Source organism: Oryzias latipes, chromosome 3 (genome assembly GCF_053564925.1).
Source record: "Oryzias latipes strain Hd-rR chromosome 3, Olatipes_Hd-rR_3.1".
Classification (NCBI taxonomy): domain Eukaryota; kingdom Metazoa; phylum Chordata; class Actinopteri; order Beloniformes; family Adrianichthyidae; genus Oryzias; species Oryzias latipes.
Window position 1 is genome coordinate 39,422,181 of NC_136239.1, and position 27,863 is coordinate 39,450,043.

The window sequence follows — 27,863 nt, forward strand, 5'->3', positions numbered from 1 at the left end:
ACCAGAACCCACCCCCCAGGGACACGAACACCCCCGGCTCAGATGTAATGTGAACCCCCCCACCGCGCGGAGAGAGCACCGCCGGGCCCAGGAAGCCAGCACCCCGGGGACACAGCCGCCGTTGCAAAGGGGCCCGTACCCCCCACCAGGGAAGAGGCAGGGGACAGATGGTCCTAGGTCCCACCTTCCTTGCAAAATGTGTGTGCGTGTATGTGTGTTTGAGAGAGTGTGTGTGTGCATGTGTGTGTGTTTATGTTGGGATGTATATATTGAGGGGGGAGGGGTGTGTGTACTAAGGGGGGTGCGGTTAAAATTGGCGGGTAGGGCACTAAGGGGACGTCTCCTGATTACTCACAGTGACGTCCCCTCACCCTCCCCACCAAGGGGCCCTAAATGTCTAAGGTGCGGTTAAAATTGGCGGGTAGGGTGCTAGGAGGACATCCGCTGCTTGCTGGCAGTGATGTCCAAGCACCCCCCCTACCAAGGGCCCTACATGTCTAAGGTGCAAATAAAACCGAAAGAGGGGGGGCCCACTCCATACGGCAACCACAGGAGGGGGGTCACTGCCTAGTAAACCCCCCCCCCCCAAGGCTCATCGCAGGCTAAGCCCCCCACCCCCTCACCCTATTATGAGGTTATATGAGGAAGGGGGTAAGTTGGGGACAGATGATAGACTGTCCCCCGGTGGTCAAACAGCCGTCCCCCGCCCCCCCCCCCCCAGCAAGGGGGCCAGGCCCACCCAGCCCCGGGGCCCCACCCCCGGAGGCGCAGACACCCCAGGCCCAGCACCACCACCCCCACACAGAGAGAGGGGAGCCAGAAAGCGCCGGCCCCCCCCGGAGCAAGCCCAGGCCCCCACCCCCAAACGCCGGCCCTAGAAGAGCTCTGGTCAGGCCTCGACGGGACCGAGGCAGCCAACCGGCCGGGGAAACCGCCGATGGCCTCAGCGGAGACCCCGACCCGTCAACCCCCCCTGCCCCGTACCAATAGTGGCCCCCCCCCTCCCCCAGAATGCCCCCCCACAGGACAGGGCCGACAAGACCCCCACCCCACCCCACCCCCAGACCCCGCAGCCGAAGCGGATGACACCCAGAGCGACCGGGGGCCCCAAGAGGGTTGTCCCGTCCCGCCCCAGAGCCAGGGAAGGGCCGATCCCAGCCCCAGGTGTAGACGGGAAGCCCATCCAGCGCCGCTGGGCCCCCCCCCCCGAGCAGCGCCCCCCGCCAACCCCCCCCAGCACAGGCAAAGGGACCACCCCCCCAAGCCAAGCCAGACCACCACCCCACCCCCCCCACCACGCACCCCCACACCCAAGCCCAGAGGACCACGCAGCGCCCCAGGCCGCCCCACCCAGGCGCCGGACCCGACCCCCCGACCAACGGAGCCCCCACCACCCCCGGCCAGGCACCGGAGGCCCCGACCCCCACCCCGGCCCACGGCAGAAGGGCAAGGAGCAGCGACGACCATGCCCCCCCCCACCCCCTAAGTCACGGAGTTAGCTATGGGAGACCAGAGAGACCGAGTTCTTTCAAAGTTACTTGAACTTTGGGCTGACATTTTTTCCAAGCTGATATGATCAAGCAGCAGATTTCTGTGTTGACTTATATTTATATTTTTTTTGCTTTTCCAATTTATTAAAATAGTTTTTTTAGCAATGCAAAGAGTTATGAAAATGATAGAGCCTAATCCTCCTTCTACATCGATGGCACTCATGTCACCAAGCACACAAAGTGACGGTGAAGCTGTGATTGAAACCTTAAGCCAGACTGATAGATCGGCACATACCTGCTGCCAGAGAGCCTGGACAGGCGTGCAGAACCATAGTGCATGCATGTAATTGTCGGGTAGATTACTGTCACAGTGCTGACAAATGTCTGAGTTACTGAGACCCATCTTGAACATCCTCTGTCCAGTGTAGTAAATTCTGTGAAGAGTTTTGAAATGGATTAGCTGCAGATTTGGATTTTTTGTCATTTTAAAGGTGTTTAGACAAAGTTCTGACCAAAAACTTTCATCTGTGCTGATGCTCAAATCCGCATCCCATTTTGTTGTCGGAAGTGAAATATTGTTATCTAAATTACATAAAAGTTTGTATATTTTGGAGAGAGTTTTATTCATTGAGAAATTGATCAGAGTGGTAACTACATCTGGTAGCTTTAAATCGTTGTCTCTGTATTTAAACTTTTTAGTAATAATTGATTTAAGTTGCTGATATTCCAAGCTCCAATTCCAGCTTTCTTATCCGCTTTGGTTTTGTCTGCATTGTTGATTTGTCATTCATTTTCCTCTCTGTTTATCTTCCTGCCTGTCATCTCTCATCAGCTTCTTCCCACTCTACTTCTAATTCCTGCTCACTCCACTTCAGCCGTTCGTCACGTCTCCTCTTTCTGCGCCGCATTTTCTGATTTTTCTCTCTTCATCACTTCTACATCCTCTTTTTTTTCCTCCATCACATCATTCATTACTCATTTTATGAATCTGAAGGGTGTCCTCGTCTCCTTGAAGAATGCCTGATCGCTTTTAGAAAAAGAACGGTTCAATTCCACCTCACATTTATAATTTACACATTTCTAAGGAGAAGCTGAATTTTCAAGATTTCTGAAGTGCTCTGCTTTGGACCTTTTCTCCGGTTCTATATTTCATTTAAACACACAGGTTGTGTGTCTAGGTGCCAAAAAGTTTGGTTTTCAGCTAAAGATAGGAAAAATGCTTGCAGATCAAGATAATACAAGGCAGAAAAAATGAGTAATATCCCATTTTTGAAGAGCAACACTGAACAGAAGAACCTAGAACTTGTTGGAATATCATGTCTTCTTCTGCTCAATTGTTTGTCCTTTATGGCTGAATTAAAGTTAATTAGATGTTTCCTGCTTACAGAAAAGGAAATAGTTCCAGGCGATGTCCCTTCTGGGAATTGCACAAGATGTTGCTTATCAGAACACATTTGGCTCAAATCTTCCACTTGGAAGTGATCATTAAAGCCTGAAAAATACACACATTTGTTTTCTAAAAAGAATCAAATAGAAACCTCCTGTTGTTGATCATATCACGAGGGACTGGCAGCATCTGGCTCCAACCTATCTGTGATATCCTATGGAGGCAGGAGAGTGCTGAGTGATGCCAGCCTGTTGATGTGTCAGAAAAGCTCAGAGACGGATAGGTGCTCACATTTGCAGATGATTGTTCTTGGTAAGTTAAGGGAATGAAGTGAGAAGATGAGAGGAGATAAAAGAGTCGATGTTGTCTGTGTGCAGCGAAGGGGGAGATGACGAAAGCAAGAGAAGAGCCCCAAGAAAAGACGGAGGTTTTCTGCCTGGGCTGACTTCCAACTTAAACTGAGAATGAATGCTCGAGTGTAGAGGTTAGGGAAATTCACTGTGGACTTTTTCAACATTTCTGTCTTAATTATAACTCGACTGAAACCTCCATTTTTCAGGCCATAATTTAACAGCAAGGAGCCAACAGGGAGTTTTGGAAATGAAACCTTAGGAGCAAATGCTTAAGTGCAAAACGAGTCTTTAATTTTCTGGCAGTGGGTGTGGAGGACGGCAACTCCGGGGTGGCTGGGTGGAAAATTAGGAGCAATAAGCTATTGAACATGAACAGGGAGGACAGGTTTGTATTATTTTATCCAACAGGGGCCGTACAGACGGGATGCAGGATTGACTCTGGGCCTCAATTCACAGCACAATTACAAAGCAAAATTTCCAAGTGGCTGCAGTGTGGGACTGCTGCTGTCTACTATAGTGGCGCACTCGGACGCTAAGGCGGTTAGTCGCTACTCAAGCTCAGTAGTCTAAGATACCTTAGTGTATGCAATCATGGTTTTGTGTGTGCAAACTCAATGATCAGGTTTTTATGGAGGGTTCTAGTGGGATCGTTCAGATGTAGCATACCGTAACTATGCAAACAAATAAATACTTTTTCGTCTTATTTTAGTGTTTGTTACACCTAAATCAAAGCCGACTTTGAAGTTCTGATACCAGATTGAATATATCAAGTTCCAAAGTAACTGAGGTCGTTCATTAGATAACAAACAAAACGAAAGCAAAAGTTATTTTGGTCTAAACAGGGGTGGCCAATAATCCAATAATCACGCATGATTCATCTTCTAGATTGATTTACGTGTCATACTTCTGTGGTTTTAACGTTGTACATTCGCGATACATCTGTGAAAATTTCACGTACGACTTTTCACACTTTTTCCACGTATATTCACGTACGACCAATTTCCATCCAAGCAATATACTGAAAATGTACGTAGTGGCTGTGTGACTCGCCCTCCACTAGCAGATTTGTCGTTTTAATTTCCGCCTAGACTTCAATAGACTCCTAACTGTGCATGTAGCTGCTAATGCGCCTGATTTTTTCTCAAGTCACTGAAAAAGTGTATTTAGGTACATAAATGTTAAAAGTGCAAATTATTAGTTTATAATTATGACTGTATTCAATAAACAATTAGATGCATTGTATATACACCTACCAGTTGTGTTCGGTTATGTGTCCAACCCATGACATCCAGATCCCAGCAATTTCCAAAGAGCAAAGCATCATGTGATCTACAGAGTCACCACAATCAAAACTGTTTCAGTCCAACTTTTAAGACCCACAAAATTCTGTTTTGGGTGTTTTTTAATATATTCCTATGGCTTTTTTTCTGACAGTGGAGGACATACATCTAGAAAAGGAAGCTCAAGATTGCATTTCTGCAATTTTTGTTTTTTTTAATTCAGATTGCTGTGAATCGGGGAAAACAAAGATTTGTATTTGTGCCGTTGAAAATACTCTGGTTGGCCACAAGCTCCCTGCGAGGAGGAGAAGGGGGCGGGGTTTCTAAAAATACCACACAAATTGTCCCGCCCACAACTTAGAGATGAATATCTAAAGAGTTCCTGCCACTCTGCAGAAAATATGTCCTAAAAAGGATATAATCATAGTTACAAGACCACTGGAAAACAAACTATAGTGGGAGTGGGGCTTTAAAGAGCTTCTGTATGGAAATGACACATAACTAATAAACTCATCGGCATCCCTGAGGTCCCTGCTGAACATGACTTGGATTTTGGAAGTGTGTTACACACAAATGGTTTGAATTCGGTGTCGGATCAGTTGGTAGTTCGACTCTTCCCTATCTGGAAATGAAAGAGGGTTGAGACTGACGCTCACGTAACTCACATGCACGACTGTGCAGACAAGACAGGCACTATTTTTCCACCGTTTCCAAAGACAAAGAGGATTTCTGCTCATTATGTGTCTGCATGAGCTTGTACAGTTGGGCGTGCGGGCTGATGGATCGTCAGAGCCGGCCGACAGTCATGCATTCACATAATTCCTAACATACGATGAAAGCACACAAGCTTTCTTAGCCACTTCATTAACTTTTAATTTCTCATTCGAGTAAGTCGGGAAATAGAATGTAATAACTTTTGTCTGATGTTTGGTGAGCGCCACGAAGCAAAAAAACACATCACAACTGCCAGCCAATAATCCTCATTAAAGTTAATATGCAAAAAACAACAGTGAAAATTTGGTTTTGTGTAGAAGTCTGGGATATGTCATATTCTTTATGAAGTGATGGTTTTCACACAGGAAGGGTCAGCCTGTTGCAGTGTTGGGTCTGGATGACCAGACTCCTAAACAAAGGTGTGTGTTAAAAAAGAAAGCGACTCTCAATTTATTTTCCCCACTCTCTTCTCATCCAGAGCTAATTGATGGGACCCCCACCTTAAAAATCAACCACGGCTCCGGCACCGTGGTGCTGCAGTTGCCAGGCAACGTGAATGTGGCAGACAGGCGGTGGCATCGGCTGGACGTCCGCAGCAACAGCAAGGTGAGAACCGTGAAACGCAGATGCTGTCGCGTCTACACATGATGCAGTTTTCACTTCACGAAAAATAAAAAAAAGAACAAACTGAAGATCACGTCAAAAGATGCCAAAAACTTTATTTGTGCTACAAAATAAAAGAAATGGGACTGTCCTCTGCATTGCAGAAATGGCAGCTGCTAGAGAGATTCTTTGCTTTCAAGCTGTCCTTTTTCCCTCCCTTCTGACCTCACATAAATGACTAATTTATTCTTTTAAATTGGAGCCATTATGTTACGCAAAGGCTTTTTTTATCATCGGTGAATCATATGTGGAAGATTACAGCGATTTATTAAGAAAATAATTCACTGGGCATCAGGAATGAGGATAATTGCGATGGGATGATTGTAATACTCCTACTTTTCTGAAAAAGGATTTCCATGAAATCAATTATAGTCAAATTAAGCCCCCTTCTCAACTAGACTTCTGCTAAAACCTCAAACATGTCATTTATAGCTGCATCTTTAGATACTTTTCTCCTCCTCATGCTAGTGTTATCCTATTTCTGGCCACTCTGAGGTACAGTAGGGTTGACAGCTTGGAGCTCCACTTTCTGGACAGCTGTGAGCAGCTGGGTGGACTTCCTCTCGGCCCACTTTCCCACAAACATCTCAGACTAAGCAGACTTTACACAACCGGGGCAGACGTTTTCCTCCACAGTCACTGGAATTGAATATTATTAACATTGAGCATTAGAAGGCCTCAAAAAGTAACACAATTTATGCGGCCAATGAGTTTAAATACATGAGTTTGTGACATCAGAGCATTACTTTGCATGAATGCGACGGATCGAAAATTTGTTTTGTTTTTTTTTGGGGGGGGGGCTGAGTCATAATGCAGCTTGTTGTCTGTCAGTCAAATGATCCTCCTTCCAGACACACCTCCTGCACTTTTCCTGCGGCTTCTCGGTGAAATAATGGGGAGCGAGCTCATTTTCTCAACGTAACAGCAGTGTTCTGGTTTCCAGGAACGCCGGAATGCACTGAGCCTCTGGTTATTACAGCAGGGATTACTCTGCATCACCGTGTGATTATTCTAAATCAGATCTGAATCTATGCATTTGTTGGGGATAATCAGCAGCGGCTTATCCGACCTGTTTGTTTGACAGCTTAAGATGAAAAGCAGCACGGACAGCGCTCCTCCCCGGAGATTGAAAACGGAAAGCCGCGGAGCGTCAGCCGCCCGCTGCTCCGACATCCCCGTGGTGCATTTGAAGCTCTTTTCAGCAAAGCTGTGGCTTTACCATAAAGTCTGACTGCTGCCTTTGTCCTAGAGGAGGGAGACACACACATTTACATGATGTTGTTGCAATCTGGTCGCACAAAACACCACAACTAAATGACTTTAACAATGAAATAATTTGGGGTGACCCTGCATTTCCCATAGGGGTGACCTATGTAGTATTATTCCTCCTCTCACGTCTAAACAGTTTAAGACTTTTTTTAGAATGACGTTTAAAACCCAGAACTCCGTGGCATCTTTTTTTCTTTTACTCGTTTCATTAAATGGTTTGCTGCCTTTTATACTTTTTCCTGTATTTTGTCATTTTATGCTGTTATCTTTAGGTTTTGTTCTTAATTTGCTCAACTAAAAAAAAAACAGTCTTTTAATTGTAAAGCATTTTGGCGCCCTGGTGCTATGTTGTAAAGTGCTTTATGAATACAGATGAATTCTTTCATTAACATTTGTACCAAGTCAAACCGGTGGTGACTTACAATTAAATGGACTTTTGTTTCCTTTTCTGCACAAATAATCAGTACCATTTGAAACCTCCATGTACTTTTATATATACTTTTTGTTTCATGCTTTTATTTTCTCTACATCTCACTGCCTCAACCTCAATTAGAAATAAATTAACAAAACTGTTATCTTTCTTAAACTTCGTTCACACCGATTTGCTCGGCGTCGCGACCGGTTTCAGTGTCAAGGCAGTGTACAGACGTCAGGCGTGGCGCAGCGGTCTGGCAGCAGCGCATTTTGGGCGGCGTGATGTTTCCACAGTTCAAGAATCTTAACTTTGCATGACGGGAATCAACTGGGGACTGAGCTTTGGCTGTGACGTGTTGATGATGCAATCAGCTGGGGAGCCCAAAACCAAGATAGAGGGGAGAATCTAATCATCCTCCTCCTGAAACTGATATTTGTTTTCTATTTTTATGGAGACAATAATAAAACACTCCTATTGTTGTTTTTAATTTTTCCTCCTCGGACTAATGCGTCGTCAAACTGGGTCACAGAGGAACGGAAGTATGGCTTAAAGCGTCCGTCATTCAGACGCAGCTCCTGCAGTAGAAAGTAAACCTCAACACACCTGGAGAGTCTCTGAATGGTGTCATGAACCCAGACATGGACATGTGCCCACTGATACTTTAGTAAAGCTCCTAAAAATAAATAAACCGTATGTTTCAATGTCATCCGTCACTTCTGTGCATTGTAAACGAGAAATACAGTCAATGCTTCCATGTAGCGATGATGTTAAAAACCTTGGACAGTGGCTCCTCCCACAATCGTCAGACAGTCCATGAACATGTTTTAAGGAAGTGGTCCAAAAATTGTCTGTGATTTTGAAGCACGAGTTGCGTTTAGCCTGAGCAGAGCATTATCGTTTTGCATCTAGAACTTTATAAGGGACTATTCATGTTACAGCTGCATAAGAAAGGGTCGTTTCCAACAACTAAAGAGTAAAACCAAACTATAAAAACCTAAAATATCTTCATGTGACTACCAAACTTTGTTTTTATTAGCATTTTACTAGAGTTGTTATTTTACTGTTTCATCTTAAACTAATATCTATAAATTATGAGTGTTTAGAGGCATAAATCTATTCCTACGTATAAACTGAGCTCAAATTTGACCTTTATTTGATGTTAATTGTAAATAAATAGCTTTATGTCTGTTTTGCTTCAAAAAGTGAGTATATATTACCATGATGATGACAGCTCACCTCACAGACCACATTCTCCTTAACGCACTGGAACAATTAGAGAGCCATTTCTTTGTTTAAATCAGCCCTGACCGCAGATGAAGCTGCGATTTAACCCGATTGGAGGCAGTTGTCTGTACAGATGTTGGGTTGTTTGTGGCGTGCAGCCTTGTTTGCTGTGCGCGTATCAGCAGGAGACAGAGGAGGCGGCCGTAGAACTGTTTGCATTAATAAGAGAAATGAGTCCGATCTGCTCCCACGACGGTGATGAAGCTAATCGACCACCCGACAGCAGCAGGGGCTTCGTTCATCACCGTGTGGAGACAAAGAGGCTGTGTTTGCTGCGGGTGCATGAATTCCATACATCACGCTCCTGTTTCTGTGTTCCATCAGGAAGTGAAGCTCACTCTGGATCGCTGTGCAGGCGCAGCAGTGGCAGAGAAAGAGGGCCTGGGGAGCTGGGTAACCACCGAAGACCACTTTTCCTGTGAGGTGACTGGAGTCACACCCAACGCAGACAGGTGAACGCACAATATTTCATTACCTGCCTTAAGAAACATTTAAATAGGTGTATATTTTGGTGTTTTTCTTTCTTCCCTCTTCAACTTTCCTGCACATACATAACAAATAAAATGGATTAAATATTCTATCTGTAATTATCGGAGCCGTGATAAAGCATTTGAGCGTGCATTAAAAGAAAGTTTGAAATTATGTCCGCCTCATTTCTGTATTTTCCGTGTGAAGTGATGCAGACAGATTACCGGATGCCATTCTTTCTCCAGTCTTTTCTTACAAACTTGTGCTCTGTTCCTAAAATGATAATGATAACGCAGCGCTTGGTGCTGATAACCTGCTGGATTCCTCTGAAAAGTTAATAAAACGGCTGATTAAACTCTGTGCATGCTTCTCCATCCATGAGGCTGCACGCTGCTTAGATTTTGACCCACTCTCTGTGTTGCCAGGTCTGGTCTCCTGTCATTTTAAGACTAAAGCACAAATTACAACACAGCACTGACTCTCAGTTGGTATCAGATTAATGAGAAATGGTTGGAAGACATTAAAAGTCCAATCAGTTGTCCTCTAAAATAAATCTCTTATGTGTGAGTTGAAGCAATTGGAAAGCATTGTGAATGACAGTAAAACTGCTGGGTGTGGAAATAAAAGTGATAATCCATGCCTAAAGTTTGATTCTTTTAAAAGTCAACTAAAGTCACTTTCATTCATTCATTTTTGCTTTTAGCTGACTGGTTTCATTGTCATCTCTATTCTTCGTTTATTTTCTTCTATTTAGTTTTGTTTTACATCATATTTAATTGATTGTTTCTGTGTTTTTATGGTATTGTATTGTTTTTATTGTCCAGCACTTTGTGTTAAAACTTACTTACTAAAAAAAGAAAGTTTCGGTCACACAGCTTAAATGTTCGGTATCACTGCGCTGGCTTCTTTACAAACGAACTTTAGCTTCATCATTTGGACAAAAACAAGCGGTTAGAGGTGGACTTTCTCTCTATGCTGATGCTTTATCAACCCTCTTATCGCCGCAGTCGAGGTCTGTGCCGGTTTCCATGACGACGTGCCGCACCACGTATCAAATGCCCCGCTTTTTGTGAAAAAGCGATTTTAACTGAATAAAGAAGAAAAAAAATTTGATTGAACATTTGTTTCTTTTGTAAGTATGAGTGGGATAATCGCCTCCGAAGTATGCATCATCAAAAATTAACACACGTCCACGGCGTGCGTACATTTCTGATTATGCACACTTCGTCTCCCGTTGACCCTTACTTAATGCACGTCGCGGAAGCAACCGTCCTGCGGTCCAGGCTTCTTTGTCGGCCATTATCCTTTACATGTCTGCATGTTTTGTATGTAGAGCCCAAAAACAGTTGTAGAAACTTGCGTAGAGAAGCGTGAACCCAAGAGTTTTGATCAAGGAAGCTTAAAAATGCACATTTTTGTGCATTTGCATACTTTTCATTGGGAGCGTTTGCCTGAACTCGTGTTACCAATGGCAGTGTGGACCTAACATTAAAGGTTGCACTCTGCGTTCACAGAGCGGCCTGCCGTATGTCTTGCAGGTCACCTGCGTGCCCCATACAGGGTCGACCATTTTTCACCCGCAGACTGTCCGCATCCCCCCGAAAGGGCAGTTGGGACTAAAACCTTAGTGAAGTGAAAGAAGCTGCCAGAAGCTGCCAGGATGTTGCTTCTCAAACCCCTCATGCTGTTGTGTTGCCTTTGCGTGCTGTCGTGTTTCAGACACCTGAACATGAGTCAAGTGCTCCAACTCGGTGGTGTGAACGAGGACATCCCCTACATCTACCCCCAGCTTCAGCACAAACACTTCACCGGCTGCATCCGCAACCTCGTCGTCGACAGCAAGGTACCACTGTCGTCCTCCTCACACCAACTTTCCCAACACATGCGTGATCACAACACTCTGTCCACGTCAGACTGGAGCACACGCATGCTCCTCAGATGATAAATGTGTCAACAACCAGCTTTCTAGATCTAGTTTATGCATTTCACACAAACCCAAGAACAAAACCAAAGTTGAACCAAGACCACTGCTATGAAGTCCGTAAATATTTCCCAGATGTAAAAACATGCTAGTTGTATGAAATGGGACGTTTTTTTAAAGCAAGCAAAGGAAAAAAGACAAGAGAATATCAAGAAATGCACACATATAAGAGCACATGAATTAAATAATTCATTAAAGTAATGTTGTACATCATTGACACTGTTGCCGTTCTCACTTTATACTAGGAAATAATTTAAACAAACTCAAAAACTAGGGTATAAAACTGAACGTTTAACCTTGAATTCCATCAAAAACTGTGTTTACTTGGAAATATTTTATGAAGATGGTCTTTGGCATAAAGTGGGAATACTGACAATTTGTTTTTGTTGCATTATTCAGAAAACAAAATGCAGAAACTGTGTGAAAAACAAAGCGAACTCTTGCGTTAGCACTTTAGAGAATTCTGCTGATCCAAAATGAGCATCAATATTTAAATAAAAGAGGATGTTAGATTTTTGCTGGTAGGAAGTGATTTGTTGAATGAGACTTATTTATTTTGGGTTTGATTTAGTGAATAATAAATATTTCGCCATGTTTTTATGTATTTTGAAAGGAAGCTGACCGATGAAAATTTGTCAGCCTCCAATCACAAAAAGCCGCCACACGTGAGCTCCATGCACCTCAGGAGCCCTAATTGTTAAAGTCTGTCTGCAGAAAAATCAATGATGGGACGTTTATAGCTGACAACTACTCGTGGTGACCAAAAAATAATTTTATATTTAACATTTTAAAACACATTCTTAGAAAGTTCACCTCCTCAGTCACTTCTGTTGTCCAAAACACTAATAGGATCATTTAATCGCAATTATAAGAGATAAATGGAGAGAAGCTAATCATGTGCCTGAAGTCAGAAGGAGGAAAGTCTGTTTGTCTCCTGATGACTGTTTGGAAAAGCTGCTTCCTCTTGTATTGAAAGAAAACCTTTATTGAGACTAAAACTCTCTTTTCAAAGAGTGACGTGGCCAAAAACAGCAACAAAAAAACCCTTTGTCATTAAGAAATAAAGATGTAAAAAAAACTATTAAAAAAACTGGATGTAGCCAACCGCACAAGCTCTCCAAGACTCTGGAGCAGCGCTGACAAAGATCTCCTCATGGAAACATGCTGCCTTTAAAGCAGATCTTTGTCAGGTGAGGGTCGAGCAGGTCTCTGGTCATAAAAAGTTGATTGAAGTGACACTAAAATGTTTTTTAAAAAAAGAACATAAAAAACTGTTTTACAGAAACAAAATTAGCATCCTGGAGTGGCCAAATTCCAGTGTCAGTAAAACCGATCAAATGCTCACGATGCAGAAGTTGTTGGATGTTGAATCTCCAAAATCCCTCAGGAGATTGGAACCAACATGTAGTCTGCTTACAGGTGTTCTCCTCCGCAGTGGCGTTCATGCTGTAGTCCAACAGACGTATAGTTTGCCTAAAGCAGACAGGCCGCACTAACTGTGCCTTCTGCATGATGCGTGTGGGCGGACATGAGCATAATTAATCTCCAAAGAGCGTGCAGCAGTGAGCGTTCTGATGATTTATCATGTTGATGGACATGTTCTGCCATTGTATGGAAGATATTTTTTTTAATTCCTATTTTACTCCCTTTCGTGATGGCAAGTCTTTTTTTATTTTTTTTGCAAGGTGTTGATGTTTTACTTGTGTTGTCATGGCAACAAAATCAGTTCCATTGAGTGTCGGTGACGATGTGATTGACTCTGTCGTTAAGTTTTAATCTTTTCAAACATCAACATTTTTTTTCGTTTTTTCAAAAGAATAAATGTTTATTTTTAAAGAGTTTTGTGATCTGTTTAGAAGTTCAGCTCAATTTAAGCGGTTTAAATTCATTGAGTTTGGCCATAATCTCTTTTCAAAACGTGATTATTTTTAGGTTTGCAATTGCAAATTACATTGACCAATGAAAATACCTTTTATGAAAAGTGTGTTACATATAATTAGATTTAATAGGACTCAAAAATAGATACTTTATGGAAATGCAATTATTTTTTAGTGATGAAATAACTATGACCTGTAATTAATTGTGACAGCCTCATTTTGCCTTCTTTTGCTTTGAATTTGTGACATTGTGGCGTGGTAAAAAGTTTTTTATGATTACAGACTTCCAACCTTTACTTTTAAACCACCAATGGGTTTTTTTTTCAATCTCAAACAAAGAAAAAGAAAAAAAAAGAATAGCAGACCTAGAGGTTCTTATTGAACACATCAAAAACAGTAGAAACACGTCTGAGCCCTCTGGGCTTGGGTGTGGGGGTGCGTGGCGGGGGGGTGGGGTGGTGGTCTGGCTTGGCTTGGGGGGGTCAATGCTTCCATGTAAAGGGGGTGGTCCCTTTGCCTGTGCTGGGGGGGGTTGGCGGGGGGCGCTGCTCGGGGGGGGGGGGGGCAGCGGCGCTGGATGGGCTTCCCATCTACACCTGGGGCTGGGATCGGCCCTTCCCTGGCTCTGGGGCGGGACGGGGCAACCCTCTTGGGGCCCCCGGTCGCTCTGGGTGTCATCCGCTTCGGCTGCGGGGTCTGGGGGGGGTTGGGGTGGGGGTCTTGTCGGCCCTGTCCTGTGGGGGGGCATTCTGGGGGAGGGGGGGGGCACTATTGGTACGGGGCAGGGGGGGTTGACAGGTCGGGGTCTCCGCTGAGGCCATCGGCGGTTTCCCCGGCCGGTTGGCTGCCTCGGTCCCGTCGAGGCCTGACCAGAGCTCTTCTAGGGCCGGCATTTGGGGGTGGGGGCCTGGGCTTGCTCCGGGGGGGGGCGGCGCTTTCTGGCTCCTCTCTCTCTGTGTGGGGGTGGTGGTGCTGGGCCTGGGGTGTCTGCGCCTCCGGGGGTGGGGCCCCGGGGCTGGGTGGGCCTGGCCCCCTTGCTTGGGGGGGGGGGGGGGGGACAGCTGTTTGATCACCGGGGGACAGTCTATCATCTGTCCCCAACTTACCCCCTTCCTCATATAACCTCATAATAGGGTGAGGGGGTAGGGGGCTTAGCCTGCGATGAGCCTTGGGGGGGGGGGTTTACTAGGCAGTGGCCCCCCTCCTGTGGTTGCCGTATGGAGTGGGCCCCCCCTCTTTCGGTTTTATTTGCACCTTAGACATGTAGGGCCCTTGGTATGGGGGGTGCTTGGACATCACTGCCAGCAAGCAGCGGATGTCCTCCTAGCACCCTACCCGCCAAATATAACCGCACCTTAGACATTTAGGGCCCCTTGGTGGGGAGGGTGAGGGGACGTCACTGTGAGTGATCAGGAGATGTCCCCTAAGTGCCCTACCCGCCAATTTTAACCGCACCCCCCTTAGTACACACACCCCTCCCCCCTCAATATATACATCCCAACATAAACACACACACATGCACACACACACCCTTTCAAACACACACATACACGCACACACATACACGCACACACATTTTGCAAGGAAGGTGGGACCTGGGTCCGTCTGTCCCCTGCCTCTTCCCTGGTGGGGGGTACGGGCCCCTTTAAGGCGGCGGCCGTGTCCCCGGGGTGCCGGCTTCCTGGGCCCGGCGGTGCTCTCTCCGCGCGGTGGGGGGGTTCACATTACATCTGAGCCGGGGGTGTCTGGTCCCTGGGGGGTGGGTTCTGGTCCTTGCTCCTGAGTGCTGGGCCCCGCCAAATTTCCAACTGTGGCCGAGCCTGGTCGGGCCATATTTACAACACCCCTTGTGGGCCCTCTTTTTTCCCCGGGGTTCCCCCCTCCTGGGCGGGGGCGGCGGGCCCCTGCCTCGCTCCTCCCTGGACCAACCGTGGGCCGGGCGGGTGGCTGCCTGGAGTGCGGAGCGGGTCTCCCTTGGGGGGTCCTGGCTCGTACCAGGGGTTGGGGCGGGGGGATGACCGGAACTCCTGGGTGGTGGTGGGGTGCTCGTTTGGGGCTATGGGCGTCCTTCTCCGGTGGGGCCCTGCGTTGGCTTCTCCCGGCGCGGCGGGGGGGCTGCTCTCCTGGTTGGGCTGGGGCGGCGCTCTCTTTCCCTCCGTGCGTCCCTGGCCTCTGGCTCTAGGGGCCTTGCGGCGGCCCTGCTGGCCCTGGCCTGGGTGGCGGGCTTGGTCGCCCGGGCGGCGGTTGTTCCCTGCCGGTTCCCGTGTGGCGTTGGGGGGATTCCGGCTGCCGCTGCTGCTGCGGTGGGGGTCTTGGGGTGGGGATGGCTGGGCACTCTCCCTCCTTCTTTTCACGTTCCACCATCCATTTTAGAAGAACATAAACACTCACCTGAGCACTGGTGTTAGCTCACCTTTGCACTTTGCACTTGCAACAGTTTGCATGACTGAATGACTGAAATATTTCACACTAGTTGGTTTTAAGGCATAAGTATGCCTTAAAAGTCGTGTACATGTCGACAGGTGGACATTTTTGCAGCTAGCAGGTGTGTTTATAACATTTGAGTGTGTGTGTGGACAGGCTCCGCCCCTTTTTTTTTTCTTTTTTTTTTTTTTCTACATTTGAACCTACCATAATGATTAACAACCAGTAAACTTGTTGCTTTATGCTGCTTCATGGTCTTATCCCCCTTCCCCTCCTATTATCACCCCCTACCCCCCCTCTCTCTAACGTCCCTCTCTCTTCTTCCCCTCTTTCCTTTTCCGTCCAGATTTTCAGACATGATTGAAATTAATAAAGTTTGGCCTCAATTACAAAAGGGGTTTATTCAGACATACCTTTGGTTTGTCTGAAGATTAATAACCCCTCTTGTTAAAGTAAAATATGTCCAACACAAGAGGCCATCAGCTCTCATCTGTCTGCCCAGCTGTTGGACAGGACAAGTTAAAAAAAGAAAAAAAAAAAAAAAAAGAAACACGTCTGAGTGATCAAAATATTTGCCACAAGAATAAACAGAAAGGTGCATTAAAGTGCTTTCAGTTGGCATATCAAAATGAATGTCCTCATAAAACATTGTTGAGAAAGCCTTCACTTGGCTAGCGTCTGTGCTGCTACAGGCTTTGCGTTTATGCGATGGCTTCAGTGTTCGGCAACCTTTGTACAAAGAAGGCACATCTCCCCACCACTACCTGTGGTGTCGTCTGAGGGTTTTTGAAAGGCAAATTCTCCACCCACAATACCAGCAACCGGCCTCTGCTTCTGTGTTTTCACCTCTCTCTGCTGCCAGAGCAAACCACTTCTCCTCATTCCGTTCTCACCGGAAGTCGTCAATCAGCAGCCAGTCGACGGTCAGATCAGGAACAACAACAAACACATGTTAAATAAATCTAACAGATCATGATTTTTTTCTACTGTATTTTAGTGTAAGTTAAACAAAACTTTCTTGGAATTAGCTGACGTAGTTTTTGTTTTATTTAAGGTCCTGATCTTACTGATTTAAAGCCTCAATCATGTTATGTACAATCAGTAAAATAGATAGTTTTTATAACCAACTGGCCATGTGCAAGATGTAAAGAAATTCACAAAAAATGGTCTCATTAATGTTTCAGATGGTTTTTTTGTTTTTTCTGCATTTTCCTTTGAAAATAAAGACTTTTTAACACGTACAATTGCACCTCTAAAAATGTCATTTCCTGACCTCTTCAGAAGGTCTGACACCGCTGGGAAACACCTATTAATGCTGGAAAGACTAAAAGAAATCCTTTGAACCACGAACACGGTCATTTACAACTGAGCTGATCAGTGTTCTTTCAAAATAAAACTCATGGATGTTCACATTTTCTTCTTTTATGTACATTTTTGCATGAAACCTGAGTCACTGATAAGTATTACATACTTTCAACAGGAACTTGTGTCACAATTTAAGAAAAAAAAACAAAAAACATTCAGTCTTTGTAGTAAAAACCTTCAGGGGAACTAATCCGTCCCCTAAATTCCTCTGGTAGCTAATTGGTGCATCTTCAGAATCAGAATCTGAAGCACTTTTGTAATCCCACGTGTGGGAAATTTGTGCGTTACCGTAGCAAGTAAACATAAGAGAAAATAGAATAATGTAAAAAACAAAAACTGAAGCATAAATGTAAACAAATAAGGTGGTATAATATAAAGACTATTTACCATCGGGTAACAATGTGCAAAAATGTGCAGAAGTCATCTGTTACACTGTGAATTATGGTACAGTGTTATTGTATTGGGTAAGAATTCTTAAATGTTTAATTTCCAAAATGTAAATTTGTAAATTCCCGCCCTGTTCCGAACATTTGAAGGTATTTCTTTAAAGCCGGAGGCTTCCTTCGCGGCCCCCTCTCTGCTGCCGACTTGGGTTTGGTTTTGAATTTCTTTTTTCCCGTTGTGTGGGCTGTGACATGTTTATGTGCAGCCCCTGACATTAATCTTACCAAACAGCACAGCCCACAGTGTGTCTGTCACAGAGACTGACACTCTTGTCAGCTGAAGTCACACTTTGCAGTTTTTTTGCAGAAGGTGGTGGACTTTTGTGCACAAACAGTGCACGAACACACACACACAAATTGCACAAGCGCTATCATTAGTTTTGCATCGGGAAAGTTTGGCTTTCGATTCTTAACAAGTGGTACGATCAGTAGCACAGAGGTCAAAAGCCAACAGGAGGCCACTCTGCTAGAAACCAATGAGCACTTCTAACATGCGATTCTATGAGATGTCCTGCATTTCATCTGCTTCCCCAACAGAATTGATGATTTTTGGACCGTCAGAAACAAAATGCATGATTAAGCATCATTTGAGGAGGCCTGCTCTCTGAAGTATTCAACCTCCGCTCTCATGCTTTTGGCTCATGCTGGCTTTTCATCAGAGCTTTCTGTCAGTGTCAGAAGAGGCAACCAGGGTTACACGCAGCAGCGAGAAAAGAGGAAGAGTAGGAGTCCACAGCACACTTATGGCTCATGTCCTTGAGCTCACTTTTAACCAGCCCACTCCCCTCCTGCTTCTTCACTTTTACTCTACTGGATTCGACGCCTTTGGGGAGCTCTCCTCTGAATCCTGACCTGCTTTATGGCTGCACTGCATCTTCCTCAACCTGCTTTTGGTTGACACTCTGATGTTTTTTATCCACCAATTTGTTAGCAATCCTTGTCATCTCGTTACACACCTCCCTTTTTGTCAGGCAGTAAAACCCCACTTCCTGCTCTACTTTTTTTGGCTGTAATTTTTTCTGTTTTTTCCTTCAAGTCCTCACCTGCATCTCCCTCTTCCAGCTGTACGATCTGGGCTCTCCCGCTGACTCACAGTCCAGCTCTCCGGGCTGCCTGACCACAGACAGCAGCTGTGTCAACATGGGCTTTCCTTCCTGTGGCCACCGGGGGCGCTGTCATGGAGAGTGGGGTTCCTTCAGCTGCCAGTGCGTGCCGGGATACACGGGATACCAGTGTGAGGAAGGTAATCATTTCCATCTTAATACTTTATTGATTGTGTCTGGATCAATAAAGTTCTACTGTATTGTATGTACCAACGTCAAAGAAATCTACTGACCAATCTAGAGGTAAAAGTTCAACGTTGACAAATCACTGGGCTGACTTTGCTTCAGCATCCGAAAAACAGAATTTTAAAATCCTATACTTGCTGTCTTTTTTTTCCTTCTTTCAAACTTGTTTTTCTTGTTCTCTTACAATAAAATAGAAATTCTTTAGAAATTGGTCCAAACTTTGGAGTCTTGCTGTTAGGACCAAGGCCAAAAATAATTGATAAACCACAAAAAATAAAACTTTTTTCATTTAAAGTTACTTCAGATAAACAAAAGGACATAGCAAGGAGAAAACTTGATGGTGATTACTGAGTAAAGGCTGACAAAGCCTGGCACTATGACGCTAACCCAACACAAAACTGCAATGGAAACTTGAGATTTGCATGAAACATGGATTGTTTTCATTCTATTATCCTGGACTTATTTTTCTATAAAGCTTTGAGCTTTTGAAAGTGTAAACATGAGAGAAAGTGTCTGTCTGAGAGAAACCTGTATAAAGGGAGTAGTGAGGAGTTTTACAGCCTTAAAACATCTTTAAAAAATTGTTGGTCACGTCGTGGATTCCCCTCTGTCCCAGGTAATTTTAAGGATGAAACACACCCGCTATGGGAAGGACCGGTGACTTGGGCTTTGCCTGGTTGGGAGACAGTGGTAGGAGTTTGTATTCTGCCCACTTTCCCGCATTAAGTATTACAGTGCTTTGTAGGGTTACCAAGCATTCAGTTTTTCTTATTTGGTTGTGTTTTAATGATCAAACACTAACAACAATGGTCTGTACAGATACAAAGCATGGAGAAGAAGTTGAAAGCATCAACACAATAGAGGTACTCACCTCTCTCTTCCTTCAGGTTATTGACCACATTTTTGTGTGCGTGAGGTTTTCATTTTACTTTTCTTATTATTAAATCTAATGTTGTAAGACATTATTGTAAAGAACCTCACAACTTCAAAGAGTAAAAACCTCCCATTGTCTTCATACCTTCAACACAGCAGTTGGCTGCAGACAGTCCTGAAATCTAACAAGCAAGCTCATTTATTCCAACAGCCACTGCTCCTCTGTGCTTTGCTGCCATTAATAATGCCATTTGCTTCACGGCATTGTGAATGCAGATGTTACATATTCTATTTAAATTGCATATACGGGTCAATTGCCTTCTCCCTTAAGGACTCTTGATCACTGCTGTGCTGTTTGTGAGCTGCTGGAAGAGCTGCACAAAGGCTCCTGGCAGCTCCCACATTAAGGATCCTTCTGGCCTGAAGAAGAACGACTCCTGTAAGTGCGTCTGTGTCAGCCGGATGTCTGCGAAGGCGTTTGCCTGATTGCAGCTGTAGGAGGAGGCCGTTGGGCTGAGATGGGATCTCTAATGATCCTGGTCTTGCACTGCCTATTACACGCATCCTCCATTTTGAGGAGTGTACTTAAAAGTAATGCTTCCTGCTGACTGCAGCACTCTCTGCCAGGCTTTACAAGTCCTGTTTGCTCTGTGTCATGTGCCTCTCAATGACACTTGACACTCTTTTTTTTTATAATGCACTGGTATGTTCTATAACTGTGGAACATGCAGTGATGCCAAATGATAGTTCTGTAGTTGAGCAAACACTTCCCTCTGAGGTTATTTATGGGAAAACTACAGCAGAGAGCAAACTACCTAACATTTTAATACTTGAAGAAACAACACTGCTAAAACTAATCTTAGACTTACAGTCATTCAATTTCAATTCTGTTTTTCTTTCTAAAAAACGATGACTTAAAGTCTTAGTCACATGCACCTGTATCGAGGGTAGAATTGCTGCTGCGGGTTTTGGGGGTGGTCCGGCCCATGGATGGCAGTAGAGAGGAGCAGCTGCCATCTTAGGAAGAGTTCAGGTGTGTCTTTCAGTTCCCTTAAATTTCATGCCGCCACCTCAAGGTACGTCATAAAAATGGAACGTACCATTTTCATCCCATTGCAACCACACTAACATTTTCAAGGGATTTCCAGATCCCGCCTGCACTACAATCTACCCACGACTGTACCAATAGACTACTGACAAGACTCCCCTCTACCCCCCCTTTTTTTAAGCCTAGCCCTGACCAGAACCCTAAGCGTGACCCTTACCAGAAGCTGGGGAACGTATAGTGCACTGGGGTTCTGTCCTCTGCTCTCATCTACTTTATCATTATGTATCATTCAGTTCTCCATGCCTGTGCTTGGTTTAGTGCGATTCCCCACTCCGGGGGAATGGGAGTGATTCCAGGTTCCGTGCTCTTGTACTTGGTCGTGGACCCTACCTCTGGCTCGTCTCATGCCCCCCTAATTATCTGGATGAAGCCAATCTGCTTGACAATTGAAATATGTATCTGTTATCTGTAGAGTTTTGCACATTTTTTTTAAAATGGTTTTTGCTTTTTATGGAGAACCCTGAGATAAATATGGGTGTCAATTGGTGGTTTATAGTTAAAAACACATTCAAAGAAGATGTTTTTAAACCTTAAAACTATTTTTTTCTCCAAAAATGACCTTTTAGACCCCACCTGAAACATGGTTTAATGTAAATGAGCCGCTGGAGTTCAACCATGCACTACCACATCTCTGCTTTCAGTCTAAACCTGGATGTTTTTTTGGCAGCTCACCTGTCCGTCAGTCATGTTTTCCCGTTTTATTACCACAAAGTGAACTGTAAGATTACATTTTCCAAATAACAGGTGGGTATTTTCCTTATAAAATAGTATTATTTCTTTCTTTTGGTCCACAGGGATTAACTAAGCTTTTGGTCCTTGGAAAACATTGATCTATTTTTGGGTTATTCAGAGGCTGATCAGTTCCAGGTTCAGAGCCTTGAAAAAAATCAAAGATGTCTTTGGCTTCAAACAGGATCTTGAACCATTGAACTCTGTTGATGTCACAGCAAGTAGAGAAGAAAGGATGTGAAATCGACTGCAGGACTCATCTCTTGCAGTTGCTCTAAGTTTGAAGACAAACTTTTGACAGCACTTAGAGTGTGAATGTATTAGTGTGTGGCATGCACAGAAGACGTTTTACATCTTGTGATTTTTCTGTCACTGCATGCCCTGGTTTGAACTTCTGTCACATTTGGGTTTGTTTGCAGAGGTAGCGGAGTTTTCCTTTGATGGCCGCAGCCACGTGAAGTACGAGCTGCCGTCGCCGCTTCCCGCTCGGAGAACGTCCATCCAAGTCCTGGTTCGCACTCGAAGACACAGCAGCGTCATCGTCAGCCTGGTATCACGGGATCAGACTGAATACCTGCGACTAGAGGTGAGTCTGCTGGGGAGTTCGTGTCACTTTCTCATAGGACTCGTGTTTTTAGACTGATGGTTTTGGTTTATTCATCAGAAATAGTTTTTTTTTTTATTGTTAGCCTACAGATAACTTGCAGCAAAGAGCACATAAGGAGAAATCTTTCACAAAAGCAACTCATTCCCATATTTTATTTGATCTCTGTACGGTTTCTTTTTGTTGTTGTTGTTGAAATGCAATCAAAATACAGCTTTGGGGTTTTTTTATAGTGAGGAATGACCATCATAATACACCTAAAAGCTAAAAAAAAAGTTGATTTTGCATGATATAGGCCCTTTGTCATAGTTTTAGACATTTTAGAAAGACGTTGAAATAAGTTCTTGTTGAAAACAAATGATGCCAAGTTTGACTGCAGATAAACTTTACAAATTCTGCTAAAGGAGAACCACTATATGCAAGTATACAGAAGGGAGTATTGTCGTTTTAAAGACACGTCTGACTTTGATCATCACCCCAGTAACAAATAAAAGATGAAATAACCAAGAAAACAATGGTTCCCGTATAGCAGCAGCAGAGACGACTTCAAACCGAAGCACCAGGACTGAATGCATTAAAAATATTATTTGGTTATTTGCCTCGAGGGGCTCATTACTCCCACCGGTTGTTCTCTTTATGCTCAAATTGCACTTTCATATTTGCTCATTTGAAAGAAAGCCTGTTTTGTCTTGATCTGACTCGACGTCGTGCTGCGACCTCATGCATTGATCAGACTTCAGAGCCGGTACTGATGATGATTGCTTTCTGGACCACAGCTGCCACTGCGGTGGAAGCTCTCCAGCCATTCCTGTCCATCATCCATCCGCCTCTCCTTCCCATCCTGTTCCACGCTTCCGCCTAAATGTCACAGTACAACCCCACAGGGGGGCAAGTTCACATCATTAGTCTACCACACAAAGGGCATTTGTTCCTGGGTGCAGACAGCATGGAAATATCTGTAATCTTACAAAATGGATTTCCTGCAGTGAAACATAAACCTTCTAACAACAGGCATTAATGCTTAGCAAAGGCCAAGGCACAGTAAATTGTGTTTTCTGTTTTTTTTCTATTAAAACGTATCTGCATCTCTATTTTTTTAACCTTTGCATCCTGAATACTCTTGGATTAGACTTTTTACATTCTTTTCCCCAACTGTTCTAGGTGTGAAGCTTCAAAATGATAAAACTGAGATCTGAAAATTTGCTAAAAAAGAGATAAAAAGTTTTTTTAACAAGTCAAACTACCGTATGTCCCTTTTTAGTAGACAGTTTGGCAAAAGATCTTTACTGCATCCATAGGAAATCAAGGAGTATGCATTAACAACAGATATTCCAGTTTGATTTTATAATTGCAATAAAAAAGGCATTAAATAAATTGTCGTATTTCCTTAAAGTGCCACATAAAACACTCCACAGGTATCAATTGATAGCATGACACTTGAAGTGCATAAGAAAATAAGTGAACAAGTGGGGCTTGTTAAAAAGGAAACTGCATGGAGAAAATCTCTTTTCTCCAAAGAAAAGAATTGCAGCACAGCTTAGGAATCCAAACAAAGCCACAAGACCCTTAAACATTGTTGTTTGGACACGTGGAAGAATGCATTTGTGGAGATTCTTAGCCTCCCAGGTCATGTTTTAACAGGATTCTGGTCTTCAGGGCAGCTGGACTTTTAGGCTTAAGTTTAGCTGCTCATCCGAGTTTCTTCTCAAGTTCTAACTGGCGGTAATTAAGGTTTTTTATGCGGTGACTGCTTCAGAGGTGTGGCTGAAAATCCAATTGCTAGATATCTTGTGACCAGAAGTGACAATCAGGTAGAAATCCTGTGTCAAATCTTGGTGGTGGGTGTCTTCTGTGGGGCTTTTTTGTTAGAGGTTTACTGTCTCTGTGTGGGACATTTGTCTCCTGGACAAATATGTCAAGTTATGTTCAAAAGCACAGAGGCGTGAGTGTCATAATTTACAGGAATGGAACCAAACATACTGAACCTTTTTATAAATGTATATTTCGGTCATAGGCTGTAATATTTATTATATTTTGAATAGTGAAAAAAAACAGCTTACCAAAATAGAAAATATTTAAAATTACAAAATAACAAAACATACAAATATACAAAATAAAATAAAAAATGACAAGTTGACAAAATCTTACTCATAAGCTTTAACTTTTAACAGCGGAGATGTCGCCGGCAAAACCTCAATAGCACACACTCTTTGACATGCTGTAACTCGTCGACGCGAAAGGCAGCTAACACATTACTAACATATAACTAACACATTACTAACACATTACTAACACATAACTGACACATTACTAACACATTACTAACACATTACTGACATAAAGTGTTGCATATCAGTGCATAGCTGCTTTTTTATCCACTTCAAATCAAATCAAACTTTATTTATAAAATAAAGCGCCTCTCATACCTTGCGCAACTTGAAGCACTTTGACATTTAAAACAAACAACACACACACAATGTTACAGTAAAAACCCAACCCACCCTTCGCCCCTTCCACTCCCTGTCGTTAACACATACAACCCATGACCCCACACACAATGAATACTTCAGAATTCATTGCAATTGCGCTACAGTGGTAAATGGTAAATGGCACATACTCATATAGCGCTTTTCTACCTTCTTCAAGGCCCAAAGCGCTTTACAGTCACAGTCAGTTACAGTGACTCACCCAGCCACACACACATTCACACAATGGTGGCGGCTCCACTGCCGAACACTGGCGCCAACTTCCCACCAGAGGCAAGGTGGGGTTCAGTGTCTTGCCCAAGGACACTTCGACACAAGGGCGTGCAAGGCGGGAATCGAACCTGCAATTTTATGATCATGGGTCGAGCGCCCTACTGCTGCACCACGGCCGCCCCGTACAGTGGTCCTTGTTATATCACGGTTGACCTTTTCGCGGTCTTGCTGTTTTGCTTCTTTTTTTCAGAGCATTATATCCTTTGTTTTTTTAACAGTCCACAATGTTCTGCGTCCTGATTGACTGTTCATATTGTCAATCAGTCTCCTCCATGCCATATCTCCTGTACAAAATGCATTACGCTTGCCAGATCTGTAAAATCTTTGATCGCGATCAGATCTTTGTTTTTATTTTAACATATTTTTCTACGAAGGTTCAACTTTGAGAGTTTAAGCAAGAGATAAAAATGTGAAAATGTTGTAGTCTGTCTGAAAAAAAGAGGATAAAGTTTGTAGTTTGGGGATTTACAGCCTTAAAATATCTAGAATCCCACTTGCGGATTTCACTTATCCCGGGTAATTTTTAGATCCTAACTCTCGCGATTAATGAGAAAACGCTGTAATTGCGTAAAGTAGTGATGGGAAATACGCCACCTCTAAAATTTAATATAATAAGAGATTTGATACTGATTGCTGGTAAAAAAAAATTCTTAAACATATTACTAGTTATCCTTAAAGCTTGAAAAACTTAGTGGGGTAACAAGACAACTCTCTGCTCTTCTGGTCACATGACTGCTGGAACAGTTCAATACGCTGTGAGCAGGGGGGAGTTTAAACGACAACCGTTGTTAACCAAAAATATACAGAAATGACTCACTTTTATCCTGTTTATTAGTTAGTAATCAATGCTTTGGTAAAGTGCCACAATTGGTGATGCATGATAATCGATATTTGGCATCAATACTCCCATTAAACGGTTCTGGTAGTCAAAAGAATGTAGATAGTAGAGCTAAAGGGTTCATTTTCTCTGTAAAGACCCACTAAATGAGACAGCATGTTAATTGTTGCACACCTGCTTTGGCGTTTAAAACCTGTAAAAAAAAAAAAGATAATGTTTTGCCCTTTAACCTTATTTATTTATAAAAATGAATTTAAAAAATCAGTTTTTAACTGGAATATTTGCTTTAATCATGCATCTAATTTACTTATCTGGTGGGATCCTATCAGCAGGTGACATCCAGCCTCCAAGCAGATCCGAGTCAGCGGGTCTTTTATAATGAAGGAAGGAAGGTGTTAATGAATTAATGGTCTCCTCAGAGGACAGTTAGCAGCACCCTGTTTTTCTGTCTGGGTGACACTTGCTGATTAAAGTCCCGTCCTCCTCTGGATGCTGCTTTGCCAGTCTAATGCTTCCTGAAGGTCACAGTGTTTGCCTGATTAACTGCTGTGTTGACTGACAGAGAAAAGTCCTCAGTGCGCCGCAGGTCAGCATGGGGACGCATTTGCTATTATTTAAAGAGTATCTGCATGTATTACCATGTTTAAATATATGCATTTAGATGCATTTATTCATCTGTTATTCTGCAGGAAAGGGCCTTCTAAACATAAAGAGACTGGAAATCTGTCATATTTGGTCCAAGACGGACGGTACTTCCTGTTATTTTCTAAAGTAAATCACAGTTATCTTTCTTTTAGCATTTGAAAATTAAATCTTTAAACAGGTTAGAATTTACGAGGACAACAGGCGCAAAAGCAAACAATCTGCACTCCCAAAAAGATGAAGATGTCGTTTGAACTCCACCTGGAGGCCGAAGCCGCCGCTGCTGCGGGACAGCGGACTCACAGGAAGAGTTTCACACCTTAACGCGCACCTCCTGCACGGCACGCCTGCCCCCCCGCTGAACACTCGTGTCCCACACAGGGAGAGGAGCATGAGCCAAATCCCAGCTCTCTGTTCAGCTTTAATAGGGGTTAAAATTGTGCTGCAGATTCAAAAAAGCGCTCCCCCCCGGTGGATTCTCAACATACTTAAAACCTCATCAGTAAAGCCTTGAGATGCGTCTCAGCTTTCAAGCTCAACAACCTTGGAGTTCGCCCGTCTTAAGAGGAGAAGACAGGAGGACGGGGCATGGAGGACAGATAGAATAAGGAGGCGTGATGGCAGGAAGGAGAAAGCGAGGACGTGGAGGGCGGTAAATACAGTTGAAGTGATGTGACTGCTTTGGCCCCTTTGACCGGGTTCGCCCTTCAAAGCTTTGGTTTATCTTTGTAATGTTGAGGAGGAGTGGGCGGTTAATGATGGCCGCCAACGTCTCCTTCACATCCCTCCTCCTCTTCTCATCTCGGCTCTGTTTACGCGGCAGCAGCCGCAGACGGAGATGGAGGGGAGAAAATTATGCTCAGTGGGACACTTGGAGGAACAGTTTGAAATTGAAATGAGAGCGACCCTCCCACCACCCTATCATTCTTAAAACAGCCTTCGGTCATATTCCACTCTCAGTCCCAGCTCCTTTTTTGCACAGAAATGTGCAGAAGTGTTGGATTCTGCCTTATTTACATGAACACGGCTGTCCTAGACGCTGGCTAAGCATCACCTCTAAGGAAATTAAAGCCATTTTCATCTTATCTTCTGAACAAATGGCATGTTGACAAACAAATTGTTCTCTTGTTTCCACTCATTTCCTCTTTTCTTCCTCCATCTCTTCATTCTTCTCACTTGCGGTGCATCCTTCCCCCACCGGACCGGGCTGTGGGAAAACTTCGGCGTCGCTGACAGCGGGGCGTGTTTGCACAAGTCTGCAAATTGAATGTTAAAATGTCAGCTTTGCTCCGACTCTCCCTCATGTAATATTTATTTTGGACCCATAGCAACAGAACAAATGACAGCCACCTTCTCCTGCAGGGCTTTGTAGTCATGCCGTTCCCGCGTGCCAGATGAAACTTTTAGAGCATCTTGAGTTAGAACCTGTGTTTTCTATTTATCTGGGTTCCAAATGAAAGAGGATTACTTGAGTCTTAGTTTTACTGTGAGACTCATTCCCTCCCGCCTGTGTTTTCCAACCTCATGGAGTTGATGGAGTTGTCGTTTTGGCCAGTTGGCCAAATTGGATTATTGATCCGCTTCTTTATTGCCCAAGCGGCATCTGTT

General features: G+C 44.0%; 1 protein-coding gene across 1 annotated transcript in view; it reads left to right on the plus strand.

The window, feature by feature from the left end:
* si:ch211-186j3.6 (neural-cadherin) overlaps nucleotides 1-27,863 on the plus strand; it is a 445,044-nt gene that overhangs the window by 345,589 nt on the left and 71,592 nt on the right. Inside the window, exons 28-32 of the mRNA XM_023953704.2 lie at nucleotides 5,703-5,830; nucleotides 9,180-9,307; nucleotides 11,043-11,166; nucleotides 18,476-18,656; nucleotides 21,832-21,998. Coding sequence (XP_023809472.1) covers nucleotides 5,703-5,830; nucleotides 9,180-9,307; nucleotides 11,043-11,166; nucleotides 18,476-18,656; nucleotides 21,832-21,998 — 728 coding nt within the window. The remainder of the gene's footprint in view (nucleotides 1-5,702; nucleotides 5,831-9,179; nucleotides 9,308-11,042; nucleotides 11,167-18,475; nucleotides 18,657-21,831; nucleotides 21,999-27,863) is intronic.